This window comes from Actinia tenebrosa, unplaced genomic scaffold (genome assembly GCF_029948245.1).
Source record: "Actinia tenebrosa isolate PJP-AT-01 unplaced genomic scaffold, QUT_ActTen_1.0 PGA_scaffold15__27_contigs__length_11533743, whole genome shotgun sequence".
Lineage (NCBI taxonomy): Eukaryota > Metazoa > Cnidaria > Anthozoa > Actiniaria > Actiniidae > Actinia > Actinia tenebrosa.
Window position 1 is genome coordinate 8,660,051 of NW_028292575.1, and position 15,189 is coordinate 8,675,239.

Consider the following 15,189-nt stretch of genomic DNA (forward strand, 5'->3'; position numbering starts at 1 on the left):
TAACACGCTTCATTCTCCTCGCCATAAAATGACCGCTGACCCCCAAACAACGCCGGCCATCTCAGAAAAACAAGCAACCCAATTATTGCACATATGCCGAAATAGCTCAGTTGGGAGAGCGTCAGACTGAAGATCTGAAGGTCCCTGGTTCAAATCCGAAGAGTTCGTAGGAACTCTACTGAACAATCCCGGGTTTCGGCAATTCATTTTTTTTCCTTTTGGTTTTCTTATTAAATTAAAGGTGGGGGCTTCATTTGTTTTGTTATCTATCTAGAGGTGTTATACTAGGATTAAACAGGTGACGTTGTAGTGACATATATTTGTTTCTGTTTGGTTTGGAATTGTTTGTTGTCGAGACAGCATAGTAGTTATGACTTTTGATTCATTTGGGTGGCTCTTAAAAGAACCGTTGTTTTTGTGTAGCAAACAGTTCAAAACTGTTTACTTGCTGCTGGTGCTGGACAGCCTTGGTGCCTTCACTGACTGCGTGCTTGGCCAGTTCACTAGGCAGAAGATAAACTCCTGCAGCAGCGATGTAATGAATGTAGTGAATGCGTGTAATCCCGTCTAATTAAGATAAGGCTTCCGGAATTCATTTCTTTTTTACAAATTTTCAGTTTTAGAGCAGAACAAGATGTGTTTAAGTCTTTCGTCTTGACTTCAGCTTGAATATTAATTTCTTGTCACACTTTGGATATCTGTAGGTGAAGTCCCATGGAGCGAAGAATGGCTAGTTTTCTTAAGTCCATTGGTGTACTACAAGAAATAATTTCAGCAACAATTTTAGTGAGAGACAAGGATTAATACGACAAGCCCTACCCACTATATAAACTTTTTACCAAATCAAAAAAGGAGCTTACATTGCCCATGAGGTTGCGCTTTGATACTTCTACTAAATGTATCTGTCTGTGGGCGGCATGGAGACAAATTCCCACCTCCCCTCCACTCCCTACAAGCTAATCCCCGTCCGTTAGACTCGCACCCTACCTTTCGCAGCGGTTCGGTACGTCTATCTTCTCCTTGTTCATCGAGTGCACATCAGCCACAGATGCTGATGAAGAGGGAATTGAGTGGTGGAATGTAGGGATTTTGAATGTTGGGCGTGAGAAACGCCCGGTAACGCTGGTACTTTGGTATTGACTCCATTGTTGCTCGACATCCCAGGTGACGGGGCTTTCAATACTTCGAAAACCAGTCTTTATTCTCTGGAATAAAAGTTACAATGCCATTTAGAATCTTCTGCTTCGCGGTGCATGGTGGTGGCGATGGTGGTGATGATGGTGGTAGTTGTGGTGGTAGTAGGATGGTGGCGGTGCATGGAGGTCAGTAGTTAGTAGTAGTGATGGTGGTGGCTTCGCCTGGTGATGGTGGTAGTGGTGGTGGTAGTAGGATGGTGTTGGTACATGGAGGTCAGTAGTTAGTAGTAATGGTGGTGGTGGCTTCGCCTGGTGATGGTGGTGGTGATAGTGATAGTAGGATGGTGCCGGTGCATGGAGGTCAGTAGTAAGTAGTAGTGGTAGTTGTGACTTCATGGTACACAGAAGAGGTGGGGGTGGGGGTGATATATATTTGCTATTATGATGGTAGCAAGTAATATTGCACTCTTACAACTAAACCTTATGATGCGCAAGTGCGTTGACTGTGACAACGCAGCTTCCTCTTTCCTCAGTTTTTTTTTTATTTATTAGTTGATGTGCAATGTTATCGAAAGAAAATCCAATGATAAAATAATAAGATATATAAAAACTTTTCATTGCTATCCACCACCGTAAAGTACAGTACTGAGTGGCGCATCTCAACGGGGTCGAACTGAAAGCATGTGAAGGTGCCTCTAGCAGCCACTATACAGTCCATGTATGAACCTGGAGCACAGCTCTAACCAGTTTGAATTAGCTAGGCTCGGTTTGAGAGGAAGGATGAAAATAATCGCCAATTTACCGTTGCGCAAGATCCAGGTAATCGTACAATATACCACAATGCATAAAGAGGAATGGACAACATTGAAAGTAAAGCCAGTCCCCAACCAAACAGTTCACCAGACACCGGGTACACATACTCCTCAAAGGTCAGTCCTTTATACTGGATTATGCTCCACAGGAATATCAACTAAAAGAGCAGAGAGAATCAAGTGTTAGAATATAGAGCTAGTTGGTGTTTACAAACATTATCATAGTGATGTTCATTTGCCAACCATTTTTTAATGAATTTTTCTTTATCATTGTCTACTTCTAGAGCATTGTTTTTGTAACATTATAAGCTCTTCTCTACCTAAATAATGGCAGATTTTGAAAAAACCCACTAAACGGCCTCAAATCGCACTGAAACTTCGCCAGAAGACTGAACAAAGTAAAAGCAACAACTGCAGCAAGTTTTTAGACAAATTGTTGAGTGAAACATTTTATTGTCATGACTTTATCATAACTCCCATACATTCCCTTATAAACCATACACAGGAACCTTGTTTGGGCTGCCTGTGCTCCGTGGCGGATCCAGGAATTTAAAAAGTGGAGTTCCAAAATGGCCGCCACAATGATAAAGCTGTTAAAACTGGCTTCACAAAAGGGGGATGATTGGCATCACGAGATCTCGCAAAAGGCAGTCCGGCTGCATGAGTGGGGGGGCTTATTGTCGTGAAAGTAAGCAGGACTCCTTTCTTTATCAAATCAAGCGGTGTATCATAGTAACCAAATAGATATACAAAGAATATGGTAGAGACTAGATAAACTAGTTAACCGCGTCGGTGTTTGGAATCGAACAGTCGGAGAATTGATTTAACTTAATACACCGTATGGTTTGTGAGTTTAGAAACTGACGTTTCGGACGTTAGTCCTTCGTCGGAGTAAATGTACTCCGACGAAGGACTAACGTCCGAGACGTCAGTTTCTAAACATCACAAACCATACGGTGTATTAAGTTAAATCAATTCTCCTACAAATAGATATACTGTACAGTCTAGCCTTACTTACTGTTACCACGGTCGGGCTGATATACTTCCAACACAATCGAAAGTACAGAGAAGGCCTCTTGCCTAACATTTCTTGGATGTTTTCACTAAAGCGATCCACTCCTGATAGCGAACACATCAAACAGGTTGAGAATATTTGAAGTTTTAAATTGACGGATATTACGCAGGTTAATGTTCTAGCCCGAAGGGGAAAAAATAGCTGGCCTCCAGAGGCGTAGCTAATGCTAATCCCTACCTGCGACACAATTTGATTTGAAGTAGAAAATAATCTAATCTATCTGGAGCATTGTTTTCACGGCTAGTATCGCGATTCTAATAGAAGTTTGTGAAAGGTATTGCCAAATTGGTAATGATATGCTTCCATATCATGACAAAAAGTCAAGCCCGGTTGAGCGAAGTTAGTACATGGATGGGTGACCTTAACTTGTGCCTACTATTTTAAAAAATTTCAATTTTTGTCCGTAACTTTCAATAAATTACAACCCATTTTAGCTGAGAATAGTGAAGATGAAAAACTACCGGGCATTTAATCCGTGACCGGGAGTGTGTCATCATGAGCAATTTTCCTAAGTAAAACGAAGAGAGTCGTTCGTATTCTGTGTCGAGAGAAGACAAACACGTCAAGCCTCTATGACCGAATTCAACTTCAATTGGCAAACATATCGTTTGACATGCAGCAACTCGTCTAACAGTCAACAGCTTGTTTCTTATTTTGCATGCAAGTCGTTTCTTATTTCCAGGAACTTATTTGCAGCAATTCGTTTCTTATTTGCAGCAACTCGTTTTTTATTCGCAGCAACTCTTCTAACTTGCGGCATGTCCCACCGTAATTTCGTAGAAGATAACTCACCATAAAACCAACCAATTACAATACACTCAAATATGGAGACAAATATTAAGGACAGTCCACCAGACTGTTTGTCCATGATGTGGAAGACGTAAACACCGCCCTGTTGATTGAATCAGGCAGATTTTGATATGAGTACACTTGATATGTTTGAGACACTAATACGGGCTGCGTAGGAGCCTAGGGAATGACACGTGGTCTGAAATGACGAACAACAAAGCCGGAAAATAGCCTAAGGGCGAGGCTAACAAACACGGTATCATAACAAAGGAAAACTAAAAACCTGTTCCAAGCAGCTCTTACCTGAGTGACACACGAGAGGCCCAGCAGGTAGAAGATGCAGCAAAGTCCAGCCAAAGTCATCTTCTTGTGATTCTTGACCAACTTGAATTCGTCCGTAAGACATGACATGATGGTCTCAATGAACACGAACTGTTGGAAAAGATATCATACAAACAAGTTGACCAATCAGATTTAAGAAAGTAGATCATCCAGTACATCACGTGATTATAAATGCTACTGTTACTTCCACAATCGTCGAATTTAATTATTGTTTGGCGGGAAAATATAAAAAGATTTCTCTAGTCTACAAAAAACATGAGATTTTACACCATCACATGACGTTGTGTTATACTGATTTTCATTTTCCCTACCATAATTTACTTATTTGTTATGAATAAAGAAATATCTGGCCATAGCCATTCCGAGTTGAGAAAAAACCTGGGTCTAGTTGGATGCATTGTGGGGCTGTCTTAAGGGACAAAATAGACGCCATCTTGGAAATGTGTTCCCTCATGAAATAGATTTGCAAAATCTACGACGGCAACGTCAACCGGGAGTGTAAATAATTTCTCTTTGGGGTTCTGTTCATTGAAGATTTCCTTTGTAAACATTGTCAGTAAGGTCAACTCATTCACAGGGAAGACAAAATTATTTGAAGGCGCGAAACCCCAAAGAGAAGTTGTTTACACTCGGTAGACGTCGCCGTCTCAGATTTTGCAAATCTTAAAGTCCCTAATTTCACATTGCCAACTCGACCAACATTTTCCCCTCAACCTTGGAAAAGCAATTACAGCAGAACCCAATAACATGTCGTTGCTTATGTCGTACCTGACTGTCGATGCCGAGAAGGAAAAGCATAAAAAAGAACAGAACGGACCACAAGGGAGAAATGGGCATTTGGGCAATGCTTTCAGGATACACAACAAATGCCAGCCCTGGGCCTGAAAACAGTACAAATAAAATGATTGGACAAAGGCTGAGCTATCTCTATCAAAGATTGGCTATAGAGGTTTTGCACCATCACGTGCCCATCCAACAATACTTCTTGGGCTTCCTATGGTTAGATGGTAGGACAATAAAATCCCTTTGCTCTTGGGAATTGAATTCTTTCTCATGTAAAACGACTGTATTGTAATATGGTTGTCGTCACGTGGTGGTGAAAAACCTCTCGCGTAATGGACGTAATCCGTCTGGACATAACATTTTTTTCCATTTCAGATCACATGTCATACCCTTAAGAATAAAATTCCTTGTTTGCGTTGTATTCATATACAGTCAATTCAAAAAACGTTGTCGTCGACCGGCTCAAACCTACGCGACAGGACCGAAAGAAATATGGGTAAAATTCACTGAAGCGGTTAAATATTCGTTCTGAATTAATTGTTCCCGCTCAGTAGTAAAGATAATAATGGCGAGAAACAATTCAATCCGTCAAATGCATGTCTTCGGGTTTAGGGAAAGAAAAACAAAGTAGTTATGATTCAGTTCACAATTCCGAAAATATGAAGGCATTAAAAAGACGTCTCCTTCAACACTTCCTGCTCGCCTACGAAGGTTCGTGCTGTAAACCAGGCATAACTAGTAAATTATAGTCAGATAAAATTATGGAGTCAACTCGGCTTCAACGATTACTACCCAGAGTTCCTTTCGGTCCAGTCTCGTAGGCTTGAGCTGGTCGACGACAACGTTTTTTGAATTGACTGTATTCATGTGTCTTCTCACCCGCAACAGTTAAACAAAGAAATGATACTCAAGGGAATGACATGTGGTCTAATGTGGGAAAACAGATATGCGTAACCGTTAAACAAAAAAATGATACTCTAGGGAATAACACATGGTCTGAAATAAGAAAGCAGTGGATTAGGTCTATCCAAGCAGTGAATTAGGTCTATCCAAGCAGTGGATTAGGTCTATCCAATAACGATTGCCTATAGACACCATGACTGGTATGGAATGGAGACTTACCAGACGATATAACGTGTTTGACGTCCTTTTCTAAGGTATGTGCAACAAATCCGATGACGGTGAAGGTAGCAAAACCTCCGAAGAAACTTGTAAAACAGTTGATAATGGACACGAATACGGCATCCCTAAACACGAACAAGATAAGACATGGCTAAGGATTTTATCTAGGCGTAAAAGGAACGGATCCAGGATTTCTGTTTTCTTTTTATTCTTATTTTTGGGGTGCATGCGTCATAGCCGTCATGTTGGTTTACGATAACAAAGCATTCTTCATTAGCTTCTCTTGTTTGATCAACCAACATTCCGGCTGTTTCATTGTTATTTATATCTCAAGGGATTTTAAAACATATGGCTGTACCCCAAGAATATTATTTACTTATTGACTGAGTGGGAGGACCGTACGGGAAAATATTTGGCTCGAGGTGATGCCGTACAGTCCGTACAAATGACCGAGAGCCAAATATTTTCCCGTACGACCCATGACCTAACTCAGTCAATGAGCATTTTATCATATGACACTATATAGAAAAGATATTTTAAAAGCTGCAAATTATGTCAATATGGTCGCAGGATTCGAGCAGGGCTCGCTCAAAGCCGTACGGCCCTGCTTACGCCATTTTTCCGAACGGGTTTTTCTAAGAGCGCACGCCCGGGCAGACACGGGTCATATATGATAAGACAAATTACGCACGCGTCAATACCACAGGAAACCCATGAAAGGCTGGAAAATGGCTTCTCAAATTGAAGTAAATTAAATTTGAGAGCTTCAAGTAAACCGAATGAACGGTTTCTCCGGATAAATGCTTTCGGTCATATACACATTTCATTTGAGTAAAAGTAAAGGGTGTCTAGTCAACCCTCTCACCACCCCCCTACAAATATCCTTCAACATCATTCTACGTACTTTTGACAGTTATTATGGAAGTCGTTGTAACTTCCAAAGACAATGAGCCCTCCGAGTCCACAGCTTAGAGAGAAAAAAATCTGCGAGGCTGCGTCGACCCAAGCCTGAAAAGAATAAACGTAGATTAAGAAAGAATTCTTTTCGTATTCAAGCAGTGAGCGCCAAAAACTATTTTCTCGAAGAAAGGCTGTTGTACAAGGTTGAAATCTTGTTATTCAGAAAGTTTAACTTGTTTGGAAGTGGAGATGACCGATGAAAGTGGAATCAAAGTGTTAACCCAAAGCAAAAATTTTATTCGAAAATGAGGTTTAGGCCTTCATTTGCTTATTTCCGATATATTTTTTTACAAAAAAGCATGACAAAGCAACATAGTTTTTGGCGCTTTTTGCCATTATTGCTGATTATTGAAAAAAATGTCCTTTTAATGAGTACAATGAGCATGGCACATGGATACTCAATGCCTAACGACAAATGTATCGGTGCTTTTTTGCCTTTTGTTAAGACTGACATCGGTTTGAAAGTATTTAAATTTGAATATAATAAATATGTTGATTTGCGACGCTTCTCAATTACGCGTAAACCAAAAACCTACTTTGTCGCGACGAAAAATTGTACGATTTCGCGCGTGTGATTGTGAAGCACAGTAAAGTCATCTGTTTTAGTTACTCCGATCTAAACACGTGGGATGCTGAGAGAACACGAGAGAAGCGTGGGAAACCACGACGCGTAGCGTTAACTATGAAAATTCAGAGCGCGAAAAAATGACGTGACCGTTTTAGATACTTTTATTAAGGAATGTTTAGAGTGCGTATGTCCAGTTCTGGATGCACGAGGGAGGTTGCATTGTTTAAGCACAAAATATATACACATATTAGACTGTTATTTAGACTATTATTATTATTATTATCATTATTATTATTATTATTATCATTATTATTATTATCATTATTATTATTATCATTATCATTATCATATATATATATATACCCATATCATATAGAAAACATACATATCTAGCCAATCAAAGCGCGCGTTATGTCGGACTATGTTATAATCTAAGATGGTATTTCGACCATTCGACTAATCAGAGAATGCGAAAGAACTCAGTTATTTTTCAATTTGACATTGCATCTGTAGCTGGGGCAGTTTCATTGAGAAGAGGCATGTCTTACTTGTGGATTAAGTAGAATACTGAAATCAGGTGTTAAGTAAAACATGATTCCATCGTAGGCTCCTGGTAGAGTTGCGCCTCGAACGATGAGAATCGCCAGTAGAACGTAAGGGAACGTTGCCGAGAAATACGCAACCTGCAGAAAAACAGATAGAAATAAATGTCACAGACAAAACAGCGTAAATAGATGCACAATATTGAAAATGACAGCAAAGCACTAAAAAACGTAACGCATGTCTTTAGAATTGCGGTCTTTAAATTCTTCACATTGTTGAACCAGAAGCGGTTATCTGTTCCAAACTTGCGCATAGTTTGTATAAGACGGTTAGCGAGTGGTAGGTAACACTCGACCGTGACACATTGAGATTTCTCATTATTCTGGTTCAGAGGAGACAGTTCGTGTACTGGAATAGACCTTATTCGTGGTGTGACAATGTTTTCCCAATTCAGCGTGACGAACCTCCAGGGGATTCATTTTCTTTTGTTTTTACTCTTCGAAAAATTCATGAGTATCCCAAAGGATACGAAAGGAATAACGATGATATCCCAACGAGTTTCAAAACAATAGCTCTTCATTCCCCCAGAGGTTTGTCACGCTGATTTGGGAAAACATTGTTACACCACGAATAAGGTCTATTGAAGTAGGAGGTTCTTCCATTCCTTACCGTGACCATGACGTTATAGTCTCCCCCACAGCCGCTTTCAGTGTCGTCACGCAACGCTGAAAAGCGGCTGTGGGGGAGACTAGTGACGTTAGCGGAACCGGTACACACATTTGTATACTAGTAGCGCGTACGGTCTGTAATCAATGAAGACCTCAGAAGAGATAACTAGCTAAAAACTAGTGTGAGCTGCGTCGCTGTTTCTAATGAAACAGTAATGATAAGGTAAATTATACATCGTGAAAAGATGAAAAAACTTACTGACGTTTCGGACGCTAGTCCTACGTCGGAGTCTTTTACTCTTACACTAGTTTTTAGCTAGTTATCTCTTCTTTTTATCATTAATGAACACCTCAGGTTGTTTGTTGCGCTTTTACGCGGGATAATTAACTCAGCGCGTTCTCACATCATTTTACAATTTTCATAGTCCTAAGCATAAACACTTAAAATGCAGAGAAGCTTGAGCCAAACAGAAGTCAACCCATACCTTTCCAGATGATCTGATGCCGTATAATACACAGGAGAATACAATAACCCAGGCTACAAACAGTGCAAGGGCCAGAGGTGGTCGAATCTCTCCCGGTACTTCAATACCAGATGTAACTTGAAGTATGAAGTTCCTGAATAAACAGCAACGCATGCCGTATTTGAGTTGTAAGCTTATGACACCTGTATCAAGGGTACACCTTCCGAATGAACCTTTCCTAGCTTCCGCTTAATGGGGAGTGTCCGCTCAATAGAGGTTCGTTTTCCGTCATTAAATATGACCAGGAAATCATTTCAAATCCCGAGCTAGCGTTCACTGAAAAATGGGTGCCCCCATAGTTAGGGTTCCAACAGGTATCACAATAATTGCACAAATAACTTTAGTGTCAATCCCACTGTAGGGACGAGTGATACTGGATACGAGAGCGCGCGTTACATCATCAATCAGATATTCAGCCTTGCGCGCGCTTTGGATGAAGTTGTTCAGTGAGAGAAAACTGATGAGGAACAAAAGAAAGCGATAAAAAATTACACAAGCGTTAATCGGTTTATTTACATATTTGATAGCACATAGCACAGTTTCAGGTAAGAACTTTGACATACTAAAACGGTTTTATTATGATTTTCTAGTTCAATTATGTGAAAATTAAAGAGAGTTTGACATTAAAACAGCGAAAAGAAAAATAAAATGAGAAACTTGTACGCACACAAAGAATTTGTGGCTGAGAAAACAATGATCTACATTAAGTGTGGTTGTAACTTTGAAAAAAGCAACAAAAAAAAAAAAAAAAAAAAAGAAGAAAAAAAAGAGCGATGCAAAAATAATTACTATTTGCTGAGAAAACAATGATCTTCATTAAATGTGGATGTAACTTCGAAAAAGAAAAAAGACAAAGTATTCTATTTGCAATCACGACTAATTTGTAAGCTTTTTGAAAAAGTATGACAAAGAAAGAGGAAGAGAATTAAGAGAAGCAAATATAATGCGCAAAGAACAGACTGCGCGAAAGAAATGTTCAGCTTTCTCTCTGCAAATAAATAAGGAACGATAAAAATTAAAGAATTATTTCATTCGTTCATTTGCAGGTTACCTGGAAGGTTTGTTTGTCATGGAATCACCAATCCATTACCAGAAAACCGTCCATTACCTATGGTATATAGCAACTTTTGAATACGTCTTCCAGTACAAGAAGTCTCATCCTTTGATGTTTGCCCTGTTTTTACCTCTCATCATACCTGGTTGTTTACTCAAGGCCATGTTGGCTGGTCTGGTCATTCTCAAAGCCGTTTCTGTCCTGTCTGGTTGTGGAGTGAATCTGCTTATGTTTGCTCTACCGTTGATGCTACATTTATCAGGACATTTAGTACTGGGGGTTGCCTTGGTTGGTATTTGTTACCTTATATACCTTGTCTACAAAGCAATCCTGCAAGTCTGTCGTAGTTTTGAGTTGGAGCCATGGACCGCACGAACACTACTCACCTATATTATCTGGCTGATATACGAGGAGTGTTACATAGCACTACACATCTGTGGTCTAGCAACTTATGCCATGGTCTACATTATACTGTCCTATCTACCATGCATGCTGGTACTAATGGCGTGGCTTGGCCTGAACGTGGTGAAGCTAGTTTTTGTCATGACATTGCTTGCATATAACCGATGGTGCAGCTTGGCATCTGATAATGGCAAGCAGTTCTGCTGTTGTAAATCTACAGATATATTTCCTATAAGCCCAGGGAAAGAAAGAGAGATTCTGAAGAACCAAAAGGGGAAGACGAGTGAAGTGACGGATAAACCAAAGAAACAAAAACTGAGCGATGAAACAACTGTTGAGCCACGCCCTGAGACAAGCAAGCAGACGATCAGAGAAAAGGAGATTGACAACATTAGAAGAAGGTAAGGCTTGTAACATATCAAATGAAACATTTATGTCATTTAAACAATTGCCTCTCAAATGGCTCCCAAAAACGTGGACTATGATTGGATGGCGAATATATTCTCGCTTGCTGATTGGGTCAAAGCGGAAACCATTTGAGTGTCGCAATAGTACTACCTTCCACCTCACAATAAATCTCAAATTGTAATGTCAAACAGATCTATTAAAGGTGCATTATCTTGATTGTTTATCCACAGCATATTGACAACAAACCTGACCAAGGAAAATGTCAAGGACATGTGGCTTAAGAAACAACAGTCGAGGAGAGGAAGTCGAAGGTGGTCCAGGATGAGCAACAACGCTCTCTCTGTCAGTGTGTCTTCCATGTCTAAAGATTGGTAAATCACAAGTGTCTGGCTGTCTGAACTCAACTATTGGTATTCCAGGATGAGCAGCAACGCTCTCTCCGTCAGTGTGTCTTCCATGTCTAAAGATTGGTAAATCACAAGTGTCCCGATGTCTAAACTCGACTATTTGGTTCGGAATAAGAGATGATACTGAGTCCATAGACTTGTGGAAGCAATCTTAGCCTCAGTACCCCACACTGGTGGAATCTACCCAGAATGCTTTGAAACCAAGGAACTTTGACGTCTATCAGAAATCACTAGACTCACTCCTGGCTGTTTAAAGGCCGCCGCATTTCTTACCTTTGTTGTTTATTTTATTCACATTTCTAATAAAAATAGTTAATGTTCTATAAAAACCCGTCTAGTACGTCCTTTCTTGTCTTTTGGAAACGAATCTGAGCGTGTGTTTGAATCCAACACTTACTGATATCTTGCATTACCTCTCGATCTCTTTAAAAAATGAAATGTTTGTATCGAGGACAAAACATGTTTGTGTTGGGGAAAATTTTCGATAATCATAATAAGAGCGGTTTTTATATGAGTGGGAAAAGATACGCGGTAACTTCGTAGTCGTACTCTAGCCGCACCTTATCTTTATATACCGTAGCCTTAACTATGCGTTGTGGTTGGATAAATTACTGGAAAATAATGAAAAGCCATTTCAATGTTACTGCATGCCATACCGTGTTTGTATACGTGCTGTAAGTAAGTACTGTATGTTTCCCACTGATATGATATAATCATTCTTATGGGAAGCCATTTCGATGTTACTGCATGTCGTATACCGTGCTGTACTTAAGTCAGTGCCGTACATTTCCCACTCACACGAAAACCACTGTATAATACAAGTACTAGTTGCGTTTTCGTTGAATTACCTCCAGTATTCCACGCTTGGTGTTGTCAACTGCATCGTGCAGTTCGTAAGACCAAGATCCATACATAGAAGAGTGGCATTTCTACCGGGTTCCCTGTGGTGAAAATATTTCCAGATTAATAGATCTTCTTAAGATCTCTTTACCTCTATGGGGCGTAGCTCTCGGGTGTAATGCTTTACCCATTTCAGACCACTTGTCATTCCCTAGAGTATTATTTAAGAGAACTGAATATGGCATGGGTACAACTCAAACGAAGTCTTATTCTCAAGAAAATGACACATGGTCTAAAAGGAAGGAAAACACGCCCAGTTCTATAATGTCATATCGATAACTGAGATTCTACTTGTGGTTAAAGATGTAAGGCAGACGGTTGTCCCCCACTGGATCATGCATGGATTTTCAAGCTTAGCTGATCTTACTTACAGACACAGAGGTGAGTTCCATGGATTCCCACAGGTTTTGTAAGGCACTTCAGACTTCATACTCGTGACAAAGTAATAAAAGCTCCAAGCAATAATTACATTATAATATATACTGATAAAAGCTGAGATAATGAGCATGGCGATTCCAATCCCTGGATGGAAAATAAGACAGGAAATAAAGTTTGTTCAATTCTTATGGGCAATATATTTTGGTATTTTGAATATGAAGAATGAATTAAATAACAGAATCCTTTTCTCTTCTCTCCTCTCCTCTCCTCTCCTCTCCTCTTCCCTCCTCTGTTTCCTGCCGGCCCGTCCCATATGTCACCCCAAGCTACCTGTAAATGCCGGGCACATTTTTGTCCAAGAGCGCACAGCACCTCTATTGAAATACTGACCAATTGCCAGTTCCATGAAGAACAAAGGAATCCCACACAACAGCAACATGATGCCATAGGGGATGAGAAACGAGGCTGGAAAAACATTGATTAACATTGTTAATAATATTAATATTAACATGGGATTCCACACACTAAATACGTGATGGTGGTCAAGGGTGACACAATCAATATAACATGGTTTTGTGAGTGCGCACCAATGAAAAAGAAATAATAAACATTGCATTAAAGAAATAGAAAATGCGCGCGCGTACTGTGTGCAATTATAAAGCACGCGGGGGTTGGCAGAACACAAGAGAAGTGTTAGGAGAAGCAGTTTTCCTATGACTGTGAAAGGTCACTGCACGAACGCGATCGTTATGGAACGCGCAAGGGATACGCCAGACCAATTACGTTGCTCAATAATTTACTCTCCATCCAATCAAATACCCTGAACACGGCATAAATACGGCGCAGACACGGCACGAACACGGTCACGCAAAAGTCACAGCGCTGCCAGATCAATCCGGCAAATTGCGCGAGAAAAAATCGGCCAATTTAAAGCTTAGAAAACATAAGGGTCACGGCACGGCACGCTTACGGCACTGAGCATTTCACAGTCATAACGAAAACTGCCCTAGTTTCATATAGAACACTGATTCCACACACTCTTAACATGATAGTGGACAATGGCATAATCTTGTGAGCGAATAATCACTAAGGGATAGTAATGACGCAACTGAAAGTGCGCACGCGTGTGTTGTGTGCTCTCGTCAACCACGCGCTCCCAACCAATATCTGAACGCAAGGTTTAGAACAGTATACATTTTATAATGTCTAGTTTGATTGAGTCAGTATCACTGAGCAGCTACTCTTTATACCTGAGACGTCTTGACTGCGTCATCTAATTGTGACTAATGATTGTCTCTTGCCTAACTCTTGGGGAAAAATAATATTTTTTCACCCCGATTTGTTCCCTTTGAGGCGCGTGTCAAGGTAAGTCATCATATTACGTCACGAGGAGAACGTGATCTTGTTAACTGTGACGTCATTTGGAAAACACGAATTGGTTCGAATTGCAAATTTATTTTAGATCGTTAAGTATGGGATTTTAAAAATGTTCTTTCAAAAATACAAAAATAGAAAAAAAAAAACAACAACAAAAAACAAAAAAAACAGCATTAGAAGTTATAATTTACAAAACTAGCTAGACCTGCCAGACAGCCAGTCAACTATGGCTTTTATCAACACTACATACATAAAGTAATGGCCCGAGTTGATTTTTGATCGACGGAAACACAAAACCAAACTAAACGTTGTCTGGGTGGCGTTTGAAACTACGCCAAAGTATCATCAAGTCATCCGTCAGGGCTACATGTTCTCAAGGTGCGTTTAAAAATTGAAAAAAACCCGCAAGTAATCAACACCTACTGATTTTGCAGACACATAACTCTACATTACCTCCTCCATTCCTGTAAACCAGGGATGGAAATCTCCAAATGTTGCCTAATCCTACTGCATAACCCACGCAGGACAGGATAAAATCTGCCTTGTGCGACCATTTTTCTCTAGTAGGTTCGGGCTCCGGGACTCCTGCAGGACAAACCTTCATTTCTACTCAAATCGCCATGTCCAACCGCGCGCTTAAACGCGCGCATTGAACTGCACGGCTAAATGAGGCTAATAATTGCATATTATGTCATAATTAGCTCTGCGCTAATGATCAATTAATTGAATTAAATTAGTTTTAATTTCTCGGATGTTCTGATTGCACAATGGAAAACCCAAGGGGGTCGAGGCTGGGGAGGTTTAGCTTAAAATTAAGTTTCGTGTGTGACGAATTGCCGACAGTTGCGTTCAAACATGTTCTCAAAATTTGAGGTTTCAAATCTTGCACATACAAAACTCCCAATAAATGCTTTCAGCATGTCGATACTTAGCCCATTTGT

General features: G+C 40.1%; 2 protein-coding genes across 2 annotated transcripts; one reads left to right on the top strand and one right to left on the bottom strand.

The window, feature by feature from the left end:
• On the bottom strand, positions 1 to 14,852 carry LOC116299755 (sodium- and chloride-dependent GABA transporter 1-like). Its single transcript, XM_031708477.2, has 15 exons — positions 14,702 to 14,852; positions 13,202 to 13,336; positions 12,865 to 13,015; positions 12,442 to 12,534; positions 9,284 to 9,416; positions 8,136 to 8,270; positions 6,964 to 7,067; positions 6,060 to 6,184; positions 4,923 to 5,035; positions 4,116 to 4,244; positions 3,816 to 3,915; positions 2,967 to 3,067; positions 1,939 to 2,106; positions 988 to 1,205; positions 1 to 756 (listed from the first exon to the last, which is right to left on the bottom strand). Exons 1-15 carry the CDS (start codon positions 14,850 to 14,852, stop codon positions 684 to 686), a joined length of 1,929 nt encoding a protein of 642 aa, XP_031564337.2. The 3' UTR covers positions 1 to 683.
• LOC116299754 (uncharacterized) lies at positions 9,373 to 11,865 on the top strand. Its single transcript, XM_031708475.2, has 3 exons — positions 9,373 to 9,538; positions 10,369 to 11,179; positions 11,417 to 11,865. Exons 2-3 carry the CDS (start codon positions 10,392 to 10,394, stop codon positions 11,559 to 11,561), a joined length of 933 nt encoding a protein of 310 aa, XP_031564335.1. The 5' UTR covers positions 9,373 to 9,538; positions 10,369 to 10,391; the 3' UTR covers positions 11,562 to 11,865.
• Positions 14,853 to 15,189: the final 337 nt, after the last annotated feature.